The 18053-nt window shown below is 44.1% G+C and overlaps 1 protein-coding gene across 5 annotated transcripts in view; it reads left to right on the forward strand.

The window, feature by feature from the left end:
• Positions 1-523: 523 nt before the first annotated feature.
• Positions 524-18053, forward strand: part of SNAPC1 (small nuclear RNA activating complex polypeptide 1) — a 49427-nt gene continuing 31897 nt past the window's right edge. The window contains exons 1-6 of one of the 5 annotated variants that reach the window (XM_030214863.1): positions 524-582; positions 9316-9473; positions 12527-12686; positions 13083-13223; positions 14936-15040; positions 15162-15317. In XM_030214863.1, coding sequence (XP_030070723.1) covers positions 9349-9473; positions 12527-12686; positions 13083-13223; positions 14936-15040; positions 15162-15317 — 687 coding nt within the window. In that variant the 5' untranslated portion in view covers positions 524-582; positions 9316-9348. Of the gene's footprint in view, positions 829-9315; positions 9474-12526; positions 12687-13082; positions 13224-14935; positions 15041-15161; positions 15318-18053 lie in introns of all 5 variants that reach the window. The other 4 variants (XM_030214861.1, XM_030214860.1, XM_030214859.1 and 1 more) reach the window with 4 other exon arrangements.

The raw sequence follows: 18053 nt of genomic DNA on the forward strand, positions 1-18053 counted from the left end.
GGACTAACACAGCTACCACACCTCTCTATTTAAGTGATATTCAAAAAACAAACAAAAAAAAAAACACCTTTTGTCTTCCGCCTTTGGAGGAGTGGCCTAGTGGTTAGGGTGGTGGACTTTGGTCCTGGTGAACTGAGGAACTGAGTTTGATTCCCGGCACAGGCAGCTCCTTGTGACTCTGGGCAAGTCACTTAACCCTCCATTGCCTGCTGCATTGAGCCTGCCATGAGTGGGGAAAGCGCGGGGTACAAATGTAACAACAACAACAAAAAAAGTCACTGCCTATCCAATTGAAACAGCTTTAGACTTGTTACAGACAACAATAAAGAACGCCAACGTGGATGCAGCAGCTCATAGCCGCTTTGCTCGCTTTGTTTTGAGTGTACTACACATGACGGCTGAACGGGGGGAGTGGAAACAGAGATTAACCAAATTGGCTTCCCTGCTTACAGTGGACTAGATAGGCTCACATCCACCCCTGTCTATTAAACCTCCTTGGCTGCGCTCTCCTCTGACGTAACTTCCCGTTTCCGGCAAGGCGGGAATCAGATGACTGAAGTTGTGTATATCAGAGGGATGGAGGTACTGGAGAAGGAAAGTTGAGCTGTGGGATTGTTAGTGGGCAATCTTAGGTATGACTTTCAGCCGGGGGGGGGGGGGGGGGGGGTGGTTGAAGGAGATCGCGGGCAACGAGGACACAGGGAGAGATGGCAAATCATTGGGAGGGGAGACCATCTCGCGATCCCTGAATGCGGGCAAAAGGTAAAAGATGGATACACGGGATCCTTGTCGGCCGTCAAAACAAAGAAGCACTTCAGTGTTAAGGTGGTGCGTAACAGATCCGGGAGATCCCGGGGTATCTTTGTGAACCTCGGTGATGAAAAAATTAATGGAATGGCTTTTACAGTAGACAATAATTCAGCTTTTGGAATCCAGTCGATGCAGGATGAATCTGATCAGTTTCTTTTCACTGTGTCAGGGGAGAAAGATAGAAAACGACAATAGATAAAGATAAACTAGGTAGGCAGACAGGATAGGCCATATTAACTACTAAATTCTCCCATAGATATCTTTTGTACTTGTAGATTTTCGTGACTTCAGATTCTGTCTTCCTGTCCACATCTCTGCTGGAAGGTTGTTCTGTATCCACCACCCCATACTTAAAGAAATATTTCTTTAGATTACTTGAGTTCTCTCTCATTCTTATTTTTTGATCCCGTGTAATAGAGCAGTGGGCCCCCAAACCATCCTGGGGGAACCCCAGCTAGTCAGGCTTTCAGGATATTTGCAATGACTGTTCATGAGGTAGATTTGCAAGCATTGCCTCCATTATATGCAAATCTAACTTATGAATATTCATTGTGGGAATCCAGAAAACCTAACTGGGGTTACCCCAGGATAGTTGGAAGAGATCTCCTTCCTATGCATTTATGCTGCACTGAGGTATTTAAATTTCTCTATTGTATTTCCACCTCTTGCCTTTTTTCCAAAAGTCTACATAGTTAGACCATTTTAGTGGCCACCCTCTGGCTCTATTGAGTGCATATCTTTTTGAAGATGTTGTCTGTAGAATTGCACATAGTATTCCAGATGAGATCTCACCAGAGACTTGAAGAGGCATTGAGGCATATTTTCAAAGCACTTAGCCTCCCAAAGTTCCATAGAAACCTATGGAACTTAGCCTCCCAAAGTGCTTTGAAAATATGCCTCTTTATCACCTCCTTTTACCCACTTGTTGTTCCTATGCACCAAAGTATCTGTTGGGTTTTTGCCATCACGTTTTCCATAAGAACCATCCCCAGATCTTGTGCTTATGTGCACACAAGTAGTTCACCACTTATACTGTACCACTCCCTTGAGTTTTTGCAACTCAAAATTCTAGACCATTCATCAAGCTTCAGTAGACCATGTCTTAAGCTTCCTCTTGTTTTCTGCACTTTCTAGTGTGTCTATCCTGTTTCAGATTTTGATATCACCCAACAGCCTTTCTGCAATATTGCTTACAAAAATGTTGGAAAGAACCAGCTCAAGGACCAACCACTGGTAATACCCTTATTGGAGTGAACTCCCATTTGCTGCTACCTTTTGTTGCTTCCCACTCCATCAATTTCTGGCCCAATCAGTCACTTTAGGGCCCATACCGAGAGTGCTCAGTTCTTTGAGTCACTTATGTGGAACTGTGTCAAAGACTGCTGAAATCTAGGGCTCTCTCCAGATCCAACTCTGGTCACCCAGTCAAAGTAATTGATCAGATTCATCTGACAAAGACTATTTCTTGTAAAATCATGTTGCCTCAGATCCTGTAATCCATTGAATTCCAGAAGCTGCACAAGCCTCCTTTAGTAGGATTTCTATTAATTTAGTCAGACCTCAGCAGTGAGTAATCAGCTTGTAGTTTTCAGCCACCTTACTTTCAGTTTTTGTGGCAAGAAACTACATCAGCTCATCTCTAATCCTCTTACATTACTCCTGACTCTTAAAAAAGCATTGAAAAGGTCTCCCCTTTGTCTGTTTGTAGTTACCTCCTCATTAGCACAGTCTTCTGAAGGTTGTTCAAAGTCCTTCTTGCATCAATTCCTATTTGTATTTGTTCTCTGCAGTTCTACTCCTGGCCCTTCCGTGAACATAGAACTGAAATATTTGCTAAGTGATTGAATTTTATCCTCATACAGCCCCTACATATTTCTCCTCTTCACTCTTGAGTCTCCCAGTGCCACCTTTACACTTGTTTATTTTTATTATTATTATTTTATTGATTTGATTACCAGCTTTCCTTAGCTACTTCAGATATTATTGCTTGCTTATCTTATTTTCTGCAATCTGTTGTACTTCATATAAACTGAACTCCTTACTTTTAAAGCTGCTTTTGAAAACCATGGCATCCCCTTTTTCTCTTATTCTTATTTATTTTTATAACAAAAAGGTTTTGTAGCCTCAGCAAGGCTTTGACCTGTTTTACAAAGTGGCTTATAAATAAACTGATATGGGTACTTTAGAATGCTGGTTGGTTCAGAAACTGATTGAGTAGAAGGCGTCAAAGAAGGGAAGCAGCATTATCAGTGCTGCAGTGATTAAATTCTTGGTCTTGTTATTTTCAGAATTTTGTTGGTGATACTGTAGCAGGGCTTAAGGTTTGCTTTTTTTGTGGATGATACCTTGAAAGGTATGGGGATCTAGGGAAGCTCAAGAAATTGTCTAAGGCAGTGCTTAAACTTTCTGTGGCCGTGACACCATTATTATAGCCACAGAGAGCACTTGACCCCCAGAGGCATGAGGTGATAGGTAGGGAAGTTCTCTGCATGAAAAGTGAGAACTGGGGATGATTTTCTTTTCTTTTTTTAAGATGACCAACCAGGTAGATAAGGCAATGACAAAAAGTCAGAAAGGTGCATGGGTCAGGATAGGAAGAGGGATAACCATCGGGCAAAAGAGGTGATATTGTCTCTTTAAGCCTCTGGTGAGACCTCATTTGAATTACTTTGTGCAATTCTGAAGATTGCATATTTGAAAGAATATAAACAGGATGGAATCAGTCCAGAAAGTGATTTTTAAAATGACCATTGGTCTTTATAGAGCATACAGGGAGAGGCTGAAAGATCTAAATACGTATAGCCTGGAGGAAAGGTGGGATAGGGCAGATATGATAGGGACATTGACGTATAAGTACATAAGTAATGCCATACTGGGAAAAGACCAAGGGTCCATCGAGCCCAGCATCCTGTCCACGACAGCAGCCAATCCAGGCCAAGGGCACCTGGCAAGCTTCCCAAACGTACAAACATTCTATACATGTTATTCCTGGAATTTTGGAGTTTTCCAAGTCCGTTTAGTAGTGGTTTATGGACTTGTCCTTTAGGAAACCGTCCAACCCCTTTTTAAACTCTGCTAAGCTAACCGCCTTCACCACTTTCTCCGGCAACAAATTCCAGAGTTTAATTACACGTTGGGTGAAGAAAAATTTTCTCCGATTTGTTTTAAATTTACTACACTGTAGTTTCATCGCATGCCCCCTAGTCCTAGTATTTTTGGAAAGCGTGAACAGACGCTTCACATCCACCTGTTCCACTCCACTCATTATTTTATATACCTCTATCATGTGTCTCCTCAGCCGTCTCTTCTCCAAGCTGTATAGCCCTAGCCTCCTTAGTCTTTCTTCATAGGGAAGTCGTCCCATCCCCGCTATCATTTTAGTCGCCCTTCGCTGCACCTTTTCCAATTCTACTATATCTTTCTTGAGATGCGGCGACCAGAATTGAACACAATACTCAAGGTGCGGTTGCACCATGGAGCGATACAACGGCATTATAACATCCTCACACCTGTTTTCCATACCTTTCCTGATAATACCCAACATTCTATTCGCTTTCTTAGCCGCAGCAGCACACTGAGCAGAAGGTTTCAGTGTGTTATCGACGACGACACCCAGATCCCTTTCTTGGTCCGTAACTCTTAACATGGAACCTTGCATGACGTAGCTATAATACGGGTTCTTTTTTCCCACATGCATCACCTTGCACTTGCTCACATTAAACATCATCTGCCATTTAGCCGCCCAGTCTCCCAGTCTCGTAAGGTCCTCTTGTAATTTTTCACAATCCTGTCGTGATTTAACGACTTTGAATAACTTTGTGTCAGCAAATTTAATTACCTCGCTAGTTACTCCCATCTCTAAATCATTTATAAATATATTAAAAAGCAGCGGTCCTAGCACGGACCCCTGAGGAACCCCACTAACTACCCTTCTCCATTGTGAATACTGCCCATTTAACCCCACTCTCTGTTTCCTATCCTTCAACCAGTTTTTAATCCACAATAGGACATTTCCTCCTATCCCATGACCCTCCAATTTCCTCTGTAGCCTTTCATGAGGTACCTTGTCAAACGCCTTTTGAAAATCCAGATACACAATATCAACCGACTCCCCTTTGTCCACATGTTTGTTCACTCCTTCAAAGAATTGAAGTAAATTGGTCAGGCAAGATTTCCCCACACAAAAGCCATGCTGACTTGGTCTCAGTAATCCATGTCCTCGGATGTGCTCTGTAATTTTGTTTTTGATAATAGCCTCTACCATTTTCCCCGGCACCGACGTCAGACTCACCGGTCTATAATTTCCCGGATCTCCCCTGGAGCCTTTTTTAAAAAATGGGCGTTACATTGGCCACCCTCCAATCTTCCGGTACCACGCTCGATTTTAAGGATAAGTTGCATATCACTAGCAGTAGCTCCGCAAGCTCGTTTTTCAGTTCTATCAGTACTCTAGGATGAATACCATCCGGTCCAGGAGATTTGCTACTCTTCAGTTTGCCGAACTGCCCCATTACGTCCTCCAGGTTTACCGTGAAGTCAGTAAGTTTCTCCGACTCGTCCGCTTGAAATACCATTTCCGACACCGGTATCCCACCCAAATCTTCCTCGGTGAAGACCGAAGCAAAGAATTCATTCAGTCTCTCCGCTACGTCTTTGTCTTCCTTGATTGCCCCTTTTACCCCTCGGTCATCCAGCGGCCCAACCGATTCTTTTGCCGGCTTCCTGCTTTTAATATACCGAAAAATTTTTTTACTATGTTTTTTTGCCTCTAATGCTATCTTTTTTTCATACTCCCTCTTGGCCTTCTTAATCTGCGCCTTGCATTTGCTTTGACACTCCTTATGCTGTTTCTTGTTATTTTCAGACGGTTCCTTCTTCCATTTTCTGAAGGCGTTTCTTTTAACCCTAATAGCTTCCTTCACCTCACTTTTCAACCAGGCCGGGTGTCTTTTGGACTTCCGTCTTTCTTTTCTAATTCGCGGAATATGTATGGCCTGGGCCTCCAGGATGGTATTTTTGAACAGCGTCCACGCCTGTTGTACAGTTTTTACTCTCTCAGTTGCCCCCCTAAGTTTTTTTTTTACCGTTCTTCTCATTTTATCATAGTCTCCTTTTTTAAAGTTAAACGCTAACATATTTGACTTTCTGTGTACAGTTACTTCAAGGTTGATGTCAAAACTGATCATATTATGGTCACTGTTATCAAGCGGCCCCAGTACCATAACGTCCCTCACCAGATCATGCGCTCCACTAAGGACCAAGTCTAGAATTTTTCCTTCTCTCGTCGGCTCCTGCACCAGTTGCTCCATAAAGCTGTCCTTGATTTCATCAAGGAATTGTATCTCTGTAGCGTGTCCCGATGTTACATTTACCCAGTCTATATTTGAAGCGGGGGAATCGGAGAAACTAAACAAATTCTCTGTAACCTTGGAGGATGTAATGGGTCAGTTCAGCAAGCTGAAGAGTAGTAAATCACCGGGACCTGATGGTATTCATCCCAGAGTATTAATAGAACTAAAAAATGAACTTGCGGAGCTACTGTTAGAAATATGCAATCTGTCCCTAAAATCGAGTGTAATACCGGAAGACTGGAGGGTAGCCAATGTTACTCCGATTTTTAAGAAGGGTTCCAGAGGAGATCCGGGAAATTATAGACCGGTGAGTCTGACGTCGGTGCCGGGCAAGATGGTGGAGGCTATTATTAAGAATAAAATTGCAGAGCATATACAAAAACATGGACTGATGAGACAAAGTCAGCACGGATTTAGTGAAGGGAAGTCTTGCCTCACCAATCTAATGCATTTTTTTGAGGGGGTAAGCAAACATGTGGACAATGGGGAGCCGGTTGATATTGTATATCTGGATTTTCAGAAGGCGTTTGACAAAGTGCCGCACGAAAGACTCCTGAAGAAATTGCAGAGTCATGGAATCGGAGGTAGGGTATTATTATGGATTAAGAACTGGTTGAAAGATAGGAAGCAGAGAGTAGGATTGCGTGGCCAGTATTCTCAGTGGAGGAGGGTAGTTAGTGGGGTCCCGCAGGGGTCTGTGCTGGGTCCGTTGCTTTTTAATGTATTTATAAATGACCTAGAGATGGGAATAACTAGTGAGGTAATTAAATTCGCCGATGACACAAAATTATTCAGGGTCGTCAAGTCGCAGGAGGAATGTGAACGATTACAGGAGGACCTTGCGAGACTGGGAGAATGGGCGTGCAAGTGGCAGATGAAGTTCAATGTTGACAAGTGCAAAGTGATGCATGTGGGTAAGAGGAACCCGAATTATAGCTACGTCTTGCAAGGTTCCGCGTTAGGAGTTACGGATCAAGAAAGGGATCTGGGTGTCGTCGTCGATGATACGCTGAAACCTTCTGCTCAGTGTGCTGCTGCGGCTAGGAAAGCGAATAGAATGTTGGGTGTTATTAAGAAGGGTATGGAGTCCAGGTGTGCGGATGTTATAATGCCGTTGTATCGCTCCATGGTGCGACCGCACCTGGAGTATTGTGTTCAGTACTGGTCTCCGTATCTCAAAAAAGATATAGTAGAATTGGAAAAGGTACAGCGAAGGGCGACGAAAATGATAGTAGGGATGGGACGACTTTCCTATGAAGAGAGGCTGAGAAGGCTAGGGCTTTTCAGCTTGGAGAAGAGACGGCTGAGGGGAGATATGATAGAAGTGTATAAAATAATGAGTGGAATGGATCGGGTGGAGGTGAAGCGACTGTTCACGCTATCCAAAAATACTAGGACTAGAGGGCATGAGTTGAAGCTACAGTGTGGTAAATTTAAAACGAATCGGAGAAAATTTTTCTTCACCCAACGTGTAATTAGACTCTGGAATTCATTGCCGGAGAACGTGGTACGGGCGGTTAGCTTGACGGAGTTTAAAAAGGGGTTAGATAGATTCCTAAAGGACAAGTCCATAGACCGCTATTAAATGGACTGGAAAAATTCCTCATTTTTAGGTACAACTTGTCTGGAATGTTTTTACGTTTGGGGAGCGTGCCAGGTGCCCTTGACCTGGATTGGCCACTGTCGGTGACAGGATGCTGGGCTAGATGGACCTTTGGTCTTTCCCAGTATGGCACTACTTATGTACTTATGTACTTATATATATTTGGATAATTGAAGTCACCCATTATTATCACATTGCCCATTTTGTTCGCGTCTCTGATTTCTTTTATCATTTCTGTGTCTACCTGCTCATCCTGGCGAGGTGGAGGGTAGTACACTCCTATCACCATTTTTTTCCCTTTTATACATGGAATTTCAACCCACAGTGATTCAAAGGTGTGATTTGTGTCCTGCTGAATTTGTAATCTATCTGAGTCAAGGCTCTCTTTAATATACAATGCTACCCCTCCACCAGTCCGGTCTACCCTATCATTACGATATACTTTGTACCCCGGTATGACAGTGTCCCACTGGTTATCCTCCTTCCACCAGGTCTCAGTAATGCCTATTATATCCAATTTTTCATTTAGTGCAATATATTCCAACTCTCCCATCTTATTTCTTAGACTCCTAGCATTTGCATATAGAGATTTCAGAGTATGTTTGTTGTTCTTATTTGCATGATGCTTAGTACCTGACACTATTGATTTGCCATCTTTTGTCTGATCTTTAGTTGTATTTAAGGGCACCTGGCCTACCACGGTCTGTTGTGCAACCTCACTATCCAGAAACTCTATCTTCCCTGTTTGTGAGGTATCTTTGCAAGATACCTTTTCCCGACCCATGCGCTTTTGAGCGACTGTCGGCCTTCCCCCCATTTCTAGTTTAAAAGCTGCTCTATCTCCTTTTTAAATGCCGACGCCAGCAGCCTGGTTCCACCCTGGTTAAGGTGGAGCCCATCCTTTCGGAATAGGCTCCCCCTTCCCCAGAATGTTGCCCAGTTCCTAACAAATCTAAAACCCTCCTCCCTGCACCATCGTCTCATCCACGCATTGGAGCTCTGCCTGTCTCTTGGGCCCTGCACGTGGAACAGGTAGCATTTCAGAAAATGCTACCCTAGAGGATCTGGATTTGAGCTTTCTACCTAAGAGCCTAAATTTGGCTTCCAGAACCTCTCTCCCACATTTTCCTATGTCATTGGTACCCACATGTACCAAGACAGCGGACTCCTCCCCAGCACTATCTAAAATCCTATCTAGATGACGCGTGAGGTCCGCCACCTTCCAAGATACAAATGCACCGGCTGTGGGACTTGCTAAATTGTAAACAGTCCCATAGTTTGGTGAGGCTGATTCTTCCCAGACATTGAAAATTTCTTAGAATAATTAAATAGTACACTTGGTTTCTCCTAATTGTAGCTAAACAAATATAATGTGTGATTTGTTGTATTGTACAATTTAATTTATAGTACTTTATGTTTTCAGTTCTCTACAATCTACTAATGTAATTTGAAGAAAAAGAGGGTTTCAGTTCTGTTTGCTATAGGACTCTGATTCCTGTTTGCTTCTCAGTACTGAACCAAACTTGCTGTCCTCTCCTTTCCATGTTGCAGTGATATGCATCCCCCTAGCCAATACCTGCCACTATGGATTTCCCAGGTCTGAAGACAGATTGTGAGACGCTGCTCCATCGTTTTCAGGAGAGTGGCAGCGTGCGCTTTGAGGAATTCTCAGCTATATGGAAAGAAATGAAATTCTCTACTATATTTTAGTAAGTTTTGTCTCTCAGGATAGTATTGCCAAATGGGCTAGGGTATCGGTTATGATCTCAGTCCCTCAAATTTTAATACTTGTACTAAATAGGGAGCTTCCTTCTGAAGGTCATTTATCCTGTGTTGATGCTTGATTTGAATGCAGGTTTTTTTTTTTCCTCATTTTATCCCAATAATGAAAAATCTGTGAGCAGGGCTAACAAAGAATTGGGTGAGATGTAAAACGCTTGTTCAGATTTCAGGCCTTTACATAAATTATGCAAGTAACAGCTCTATCAGAGTGATGAGGAGTAAGTGCTTTGTACAAATGTAAAACAATTCCCTCAATCTCCTTTCTGCCAGTGGAAGCTGCCTTTTTCTCAGATACAGATAGTAACCACATGCATGTTTCTTGAGCCCTGATGATCAAATCCCCCATGCTGTTCCGAACTGCGCTGGAAAATTAGTGCTGTTACAGTGTAGGGGATTAAGGCCCTCATGATCAAAACTAATAGCATGCAAATTTATGCACACATTAGTTTTCGTCATGGGGGTACTTCTGCAGGACGATTGTGCCTGAGGCACAATCCTCCTGCAGAAGTTGTTTGACAGGGTCTGGGCTGTGAAAACCCACCTCCCAAAAAACCCGGACCTGTCATACAGGAGGTCTTCTCCCCCCCCCCCCCCCCCCCTTATGCAAGGGCACAAAAACTGGCCCTGGTGGCCCATTGGGCAACCCTACCTTCATCCGCACTGGTGGCCTAGTGTCCCCGAAACCCCCTCCCCCGTACCTTCAGGAGGGAGTAACACTCCCTCCTCCTTCCAGCACCGCCTTCCAAATGGCATCTCCCAGCCCAGTGTAATCTGGGATGCGCTGGGCGGGGCTTCCTTTCTGATCATTGTGCGCTGGTAAATGTGGACTCTAGTCTGGCACTAGTAGTCTTGAGTGCCCACATTTACCTTTGATCATCGGGGCCTTGGTGAGTAAAATTATGTGGGCTGTTAAACTACACGCAGACCTTTGTCAGGATAGCGTTCAAAGTGTGTGATATCTACATAAACATGGACTCGCCTTATAAAAAAAATGGCAATTTTCTATTTAGTTCCTGTGTTTCATGAGAAACACATTGAAATTGAATTTTGTATTTAATGTTATTAAAGGACAGTTTTTGGTGGCACTTTACATTATAAAAATAATTAAATCTCCCCAAAATGCAGCACAAATACAGTGTAGAGAGAGCTCCTATGTGTGTGTGTTTTCAAGTTGAAATACTTTTTGTTTTAAATTTAGGGTCTATAGTAGTAGAAGCATTTGTTTAAAGTTTGATGTTAGACTGCAAGGAGAAAATTCCTGATTGAGGATTACAGGAATTTGGCATGTAACAAGCCACCTCTCGGTGCTTGTACTCAGATACAAATCTCCTCTGTGATGGGCTGTAACAGAATCTCTCCTTTTCTTATCCTCAGGATCTGTTTGGTTTCAGAGAATACATGAGACGGCAGTTGTAGCGCTTGAAGCCCAGCATCTGTTTTTCACATATGAATAAGTTTCTGTATTACTATTGGCATGGTTCAGTTTATTTATTTGTTACATTTGTATCCCACAGTTTCCCACCTATTTGTAGGCTCAATATGGCTTACATAGTACCGGAGCGGCGTTTGCAGACTCCGGTGTAAACAAATACAAAGTGATGTTGTGGTATGGTACAGCCACATTTGGGAATCGTACAACGGAAGAGTTGTCACGTCTTTGCGTACTTTAGTTTTGGTTTGTTGTAGAGATCGGCATTTATGTTGTATTGGTAGGGTATGGCTTTTTAAACAGTAAGATTTTAGTGATTTCCGGAAGTTTAGGTGGTCGTACGTGGTTTTTCAAGGCTTTTGGTAATGCGTTCCACAGTTGTGTGCTTATGTAGGAGAAGCTGGATGCGTAAGTAGATTTATATTTGAGTCCTTTGCAGCTTGGGTAGTGCAGATTTAGGTATGTTCGTGTTGATTCGGATGTGTTTCTAGTCGGTAGGTCGATCAGGTCTGTCATGTATCCCGGGGCTTCACCGTAGATAATTTTGTGAACCAGAGTGCAGATTTTGAAAGCAATGCATTCTTTGGGAGCTAGTGTAGTTTTTCGCAGAGGGGTTTTGCGCTTTCAAATCACGTTTTTCCGAAGATAAGCCTAGCTGCCGTGTTTTGAACGGTCTGAAGTTTCTTTAATGTTTGTTCTTTGCATCCCGCATAAATTCCATTGCAGTAGTCTACCTGGCGTAGTACCATTGGTTGTATCAGGTTGTGAAATATTTCCCTCGTGGAACATTTTCTTTGCTGTGGATTTCACTTGGCTCTTCTCTAGTGTTAAGTTGTGGCCCATTGTAACGCAGTTGGTGGTGGAAGTTATAGGATTTGTGGGGCCAAAGTCCAAATAAAATTTGTGGGGCCAAAGTCTCAAAATAAAATCATAGCGCACAAATGCTATAATTTGATGTGGGAATGGCTTGCTGATGGCTACAGTCCATGTCATTAAGCAGAATTTTGAGCTTTTGTCCCATGAGTTCTTAGTATGTCTCAAATGTTCTCTAAAGAAATGTTCGCGTGAGGGGTAGATAGTAATCAAGTTTTAAAGCTTTTCTTGCAGAAATGTAACATAACAAATCCAGCTGAGATTTAGCAAGATAGCAATGATGAATGTTTATTTACTTGTTCTGTGCAGGTTTGGGGGTACATAGGCGGCAGTTTGTCCTATGCCTAAATGCTCTTTCTCAGTGCAAGCTCTCTTCATAATAGTCTAGCTGGAGTCTGCCTTGCATTATTTTGCGGAACACAAAGAGCTGCAGTGGTGGTTCATGTGTAAGGTGACCTGATGTCTCCAGGGCATAAGAGACAGGTTGAACAAGCCCTGGCTATGCTTTCTGCTCCCCTGACCTTGTAGTCATACATTATCTAGCCCAGAGATGCAGTGGAAGTAAAACTGGGACTGGCTTGGCCTCTCCTTCTTAATGCAAAACTTTTTTTCTAGTGCTTATTCAAGGCCACGAACAAATTACTTACTCTACCACTTTGCCTTTTTTTTTTTTTACAGTGGTAAAACAGGGCAGTTAGAGAAGAACAACTTTGCGAAGGAGGCTTTGTCAGTGGCCTGTTTACACTTCTTGCCGCCATTCACGTTTCAGATTCGAGTCGGTGCTCTTTATCTTCTCTATGGACTCTATAATGCACAGCTTGGTCAGCCTAAGCAAAAGGTATTGTTTTAGAGATTTACTCCTTCAGCCAGTGTCGAATTACTCACTCAAACTTTGAGTTCTTTCTCCACTTCCTCCCCACCTTTCTTTTTTTTTGTACTATAGATTAGATGTCCTAAAACTTGTTTGTTGCAGTGTTTCCCAAACCCACCCTGTAGGCAGTCAAGTTTTTAGGATTGCCACAGTGGATATGCATGAGATATGCATGCATTACACTCCAGTGTATTCAAATTTGTCACGCATATTCATTCAGTCCTGAAAACTCAACAAGATAGGGTTGGGAATTACTGGTTTAGTGGCATTTTCTGCTGTTCTAAAGATTTTTAGCTCTCTTGTGTAAGCTGAGCTCATTAAAGGAATGGAAGTGGTAAAAAGCCTTTTCTCTGTCTCTTACAGATCCGAATTGCACTCAAGGACTGGCAGGAAGTGCTGGAATTCCAGAAAGAGCTTATAAAGGCGCAGCATTTTGATGCAGCCTATATTCTCAGGGCACTGCGACTCCAGAAATCTTTCCACTATACTGCAATGCCTGTACTAGTAGGTCACTGAGTGTTACTTTGAAAAAATGTTTTTGAAAGACTTCTTGTTTGATGTCTGATCTCTATCAGCTATAAAATCATTTTAAATACATGAATTAGGGGCTTAGTAATCAATTTGAGCTCCCGTTAAGATGAGCTATTTTAGCATAGATCCCATTTAATGCAACGAGACCTAGTTACTAGTAACTGGTGTCAACAGTAAAATAGTACTTTTTAATGGTAGCCCACGTTGATAACTTCTTCCTCCCTTAAAGAAAAAAGAAATGTGTCTAGAAATCGATGTCGCTGTCAAGGCGGTCTCCTCCCCCCCCCCCCCCCCCCCCGACACAAGGGCACTAGGGAGCCGCCTCCTAACCCTCCCTACACCAAAAAAGCTGACCCTGGTGGCTTAGTGGGTAACCCTACCCCACCCCTGTCCTGGTGTCCTAGTGCCTCCCCCCTCCCCCAAACCAGTTACCGGAGACTGAAATGCTTCACGCTAAGGGAGAAAGTTATCAACATGGGTTACTGTTAAGATGGATTATTTTACCACTAACTCGTGCTATTTATCACAGGTTCCATTTTATGTAGTGAGATCTATTTACTAATAACTGGGGTTAACAGTAAAATAACACATCTTAATGGTAGCCCACATTGATAGCTTCCCTACTGGCTGGGGTTTTATTTTGCCTGTGATGCTCATTTTTAATATAATAGGCAAATGTGCTGGAAGAAGGTGATAAAAGCCTTTTTATGTAAATTTTGATTCCCTTTAGTTCTACTCAGTTGTCTTCATTTTTATTCCTCATATTGGTTCCCTGTCAAAATAGACAATAGAGAACATTCAGGCCTCTCTCCCCTAGAACTTGGAATGCATGCTATAAACCAGTTTTAGTAAGGCTTAATTTCATACTAGGGTGCCTGGATGGCATGTCAAAAAAGATATTTTTGTTGCCTTCACAGAACAGGCATAAAATGAGTATCAACTCCCAACCAACATTACTAAAAAGCAGCTCTGTAGGTCAGACACACTTACCAAAAATATCAAGAGGACCTTCATAAACAGATAGTAATTCTCCAGAACTATATAGTCTTGGCTCCCAAACCACAAAAAGTGGTCAAACATTTACAAACATTCGTAATGTGAAGAAATAAAAGTCAAATTTATTTTCCAAGTGTTGCAAATTTCTGATAAGTATCTGTGTCTTTAAATAATCCAATATTAACTGCATTCATGTGGTAAAATCGTACACCTGCTGCTCACAGAAGGCAGTGGTTTTCGGGCTTTGTGGAGTATTGCTTGAAACATAAATTTTCCCACTGTCCCAACATTAATTGTAGTTTATGGTTTATTTAATTTAATATTCCACCTTTCCTGAGCATTAAAATATCATGAGACGGGCTGATTTTTTTTTTACCACAGTAAATGCAGTTCATATTGGATTCTTTGCTCCAGATTGAACCAGAAAAGATCAGGGATAATCTTTCACCTAGTTGTGACAGAGGAAGAAGATTCAGGTTTTTGTGCAATGGTATTATCAGCTGCATGCTAAAATTCCTTATCACATGATTTAATGTATAGGTCCTTTAGAAATAAACTCTGCTGGTTTTTTCAGCTTTTCTGTTGTATTTGTTTCCATTTCATGTTGAAAACATTGTTTATACGGAGTGATTGTTCTAATCCTTTCTCTCTCTCTTTTTTTTTTTTTTTTTTTACTTTTTTTCTGGCAGTTAACATACAAGTTAAGGAGTAAGTTGTGTAAGCAGCCACCTAAAGAGGAATTTAAGGATTGTAGCAACAAAGTGACAGAGCTCATTACATCCAGTGTGTTGGAGGTACAATCCTCGTTTCACTCTCATGAACATAAGTCATAGACTTCCTAACGTATGAAGGCGTTGAGAATCAAAGGATGCAAGCTCACAGTTTTCACTGGTGTCTGACTTCTTGTATTTACAGGAAATGTTGAATGTTCATTCCCACTATCAGAAAATGAAGTGTGCAATTTCTGCTGATAAATCCCAACCAGATAAGGCTCTAAGTCTGATAAAGGAAGACTTTGCAATTAATCTTAACAAGCATGTTTTGGAACATCAGCAGTGGCTGAAAGACAAGGTAAGAGTGGATGTACTCCGAATTGGTTTCTAACATTTCTTCAGCCCTGGATCATACCAAAATATCACTTTTCTTAACTCCACCTTCCCAGTACTTTCCTCCTCTCCCTTTCCCCAGTGAGCCTACATTCCCTTTCCTTTTCCTCACTTCATCTGTCTAAAATTAAACAATACTGCAGGACTTGCTGTCTGCTTAAGGGCAGCCCCGATTGCCTGCCCCCACCCCCAAATTTAGGATGCTGCAGAGGTCACCTGAGGGATTAGAGGGGGATTGATAAAACTGGATCTGACAGCAGTTTGGCGGGAAGTGGCTCGGAAGCTCTACTCAGTGTAGAGGACCAATTTCATGAATAGCCTAGTGGGAATTATATGGTTGGTGTTAAAAATATAGTGGAGCTGCTTGGCTTGAGTGGATCTTGGCCAGCTGTATGAGGGAGTATTATGGTTATTTGGTAGCATGGAAGATGGCTGCCACATAACAGGCAAAATTATTTTATAAAATTACACCCCCCCCACCCTTCAAAATCCCATATGCTTCCACAGACATATTCCATATCATCAAGCTGATCAATCCATAGACTGGTGGGTTGTGTCCATCTACCAGCAGGTGGAGATAGAGAGCAAACTTTTGCCTCCCTATATGTGGTCATGTGCTGCCGGAAACTCCTCAGTATGTTCTCTATCTCAGCAGGTGGTGGTCACACACAGCAGCAGCTCTGGCTAGGCCTCCAAGCCTAATTTTTAGGTTTTGTTGAGTGCCTGGGGTTGAGGGCTCTTTTGAGCAAGTGCAAACCTGGTGGTGCCAGGTCCCTCCTTTTCTCCCCCCTCCCGCTGGCTCCGTTAAAAAAAAAAAAAAAATTTTGAACGTCCTTAAAGGCGTTTATTTCGACGTTTATTTAAGCGTCTATTGCAGCTACTCACTGGGACACCAGGTCGTTACAACTCGGAGCGGACAGCAGGTAATTTTTACCTTTTTATAGCGGGCAGGGGGTTCCCCGATTCTTCTCCTCGTGGCATATGGCGTCGGAGGGCGAGGGCGCAAAGGGTCGCTCCCCGGGTCGCTTGAGCGCTTCTAGAGGGGATGCGGGGGTCTTAAAGCCTGATTCGCCCTTGTTGGGTGACAGTTTCGTGACTGATGAATGTCCCGGTCCTTCCTCTGGCGTGGCGGTTTTTCCCGCCATAAACGCCCATCCCCCGCTCCTCGCCTCCGCCAGCTTGGCCGGCCACGCGGCTTGGACGGCTTCTTCTTGGGCCGCCCTTGAGGTTGGAGACATTAATGCCATGAACGCCCTTAATTTGGGCGACGGCACAGAAGCGGCTAAAGTTAAGAGCCGTTCTTCCCACGCGGCTCCTTCGTGGAGTTTCGCGCCGGACGCCATTTTGGATGCGCAGCATGTCTCTCCCCCGCTATTGCGAGCGCCGGTTGAGGGTGCGTCTAGGGCTGTTGCCCAGGCTGCGGAAGTGCACAGTCTGGGGGGTTTCTCCCCCGAGTTTGTTTTGCTGCTGCATCAGGCCTTCCTCATGCACAACGCTGCCCCTGCTCCCTCGTCTGGTAAAGAGGTTGAGGTTCCCAGAGGTAAACGCCCTCGGGTTGATTCCCAGGCCTTGGAGGAATTTGTCTCCTCCGATGTAGATGAGGGCAGCGTGTCTGAGGTCTCCCAACGGTCCTTTGCGGATTCCTTGGAGGAGACGGATCCCCGCTCGGATGGAGCGGATGACCCCTCTGCAGCGCGGCTTTTTAGCCCAGAGGATTTGCCCAACCTGTTGTTACAGGCCATGGACACTTTGAAGATTTCCTCTCCGGAGGACGTCTCTCCCTCAGCCCCTGTTGGCTCTGCCATTATGCTGGGGACGAAGCGCCCGCCTAGAACCTTCCACGTGCATGATGCCATGCACACCTTAATTTCAGCTCAATGGGATGTCCCAGAAGCGAGCCTTAAAGTGGCTAGGGCTATGTCCCGCCTCTATCCTTTGGCTGTGAGTGAACGTGAGGCCTATCTGTGGCCTACCGTGGATTCTTTAATCACTGCGGTGACTAAGAAAACGGCGTTGCCGGTGGAAGGTGGCACGGCCCTAAAGGACGCCCAAGACAGAAGATTGGAGGCGGCCTTAAGGTCGTCCTTTGAGGCTGCTGCTTTAAGTTTGCAGGCCTCAGTTTGCGGCTCCTATGTGGCCAGGGCGTGCCTGACTATGGTGCAGCGGGCTTCCCCCTCGGATCATTCCTTGAGGGCTGATTGGCCGGCCCTGGAATCGGGCTTAGCCTATTTGGCAGACTTGCTGTATGATGTCTTGAGGGCCTCAGCGAAAGGCATGGCTCAGACAATCTCTGCGCGGCGGTGGCTTTGGCTGAAACATTGGTCTGCTGACCACGCCTCTAAATCCCGCCTGGCTAGGTTGCCTTTTAAAGGCAAGCTGCTCTTTGGGGTCGAGCTGGACAAAATCGTGACCGATCTCGGCACGTCTAAGGGCAAGAAATTACCAGAGGTCAGGGCTCGGGCTAGTACTCGTCCCGGTACCTCCAGAGGACGGTTGCAGGAAGCCCGTCGGTACCGCCCGGGCAAGTCGGGTTCCTCTGCCCCCTCTTCCTTCAAGAGGAATTTCTCCCCCAAGCAGCATTCCTTTCGCAGAGACCGCCGTACCGGAGGTGCTCCCTCCGGTCCTCCCCCAGGGTCTCGTACCCAATGACGGGGTCTTGGTCCACGCCCCGGTGCAGATTGGAGGACGGCTGTCCTCGTTT

Source organism: Microcaecilia unicolor, chromosome 9, assembly GCF_901765095.1.
Source record: "Microcaecilia unicolor chromosome 9, aMicUni1.1, whole genome shotgun sequence".
In the NCBI taxonomy this organism is placed as follows: Eukaryota; Metazoa; Chordata; class Amphibia; order Gymnophiona; family Siphonopidae; genus Microcaecilia; species Microcaecilia unicolor.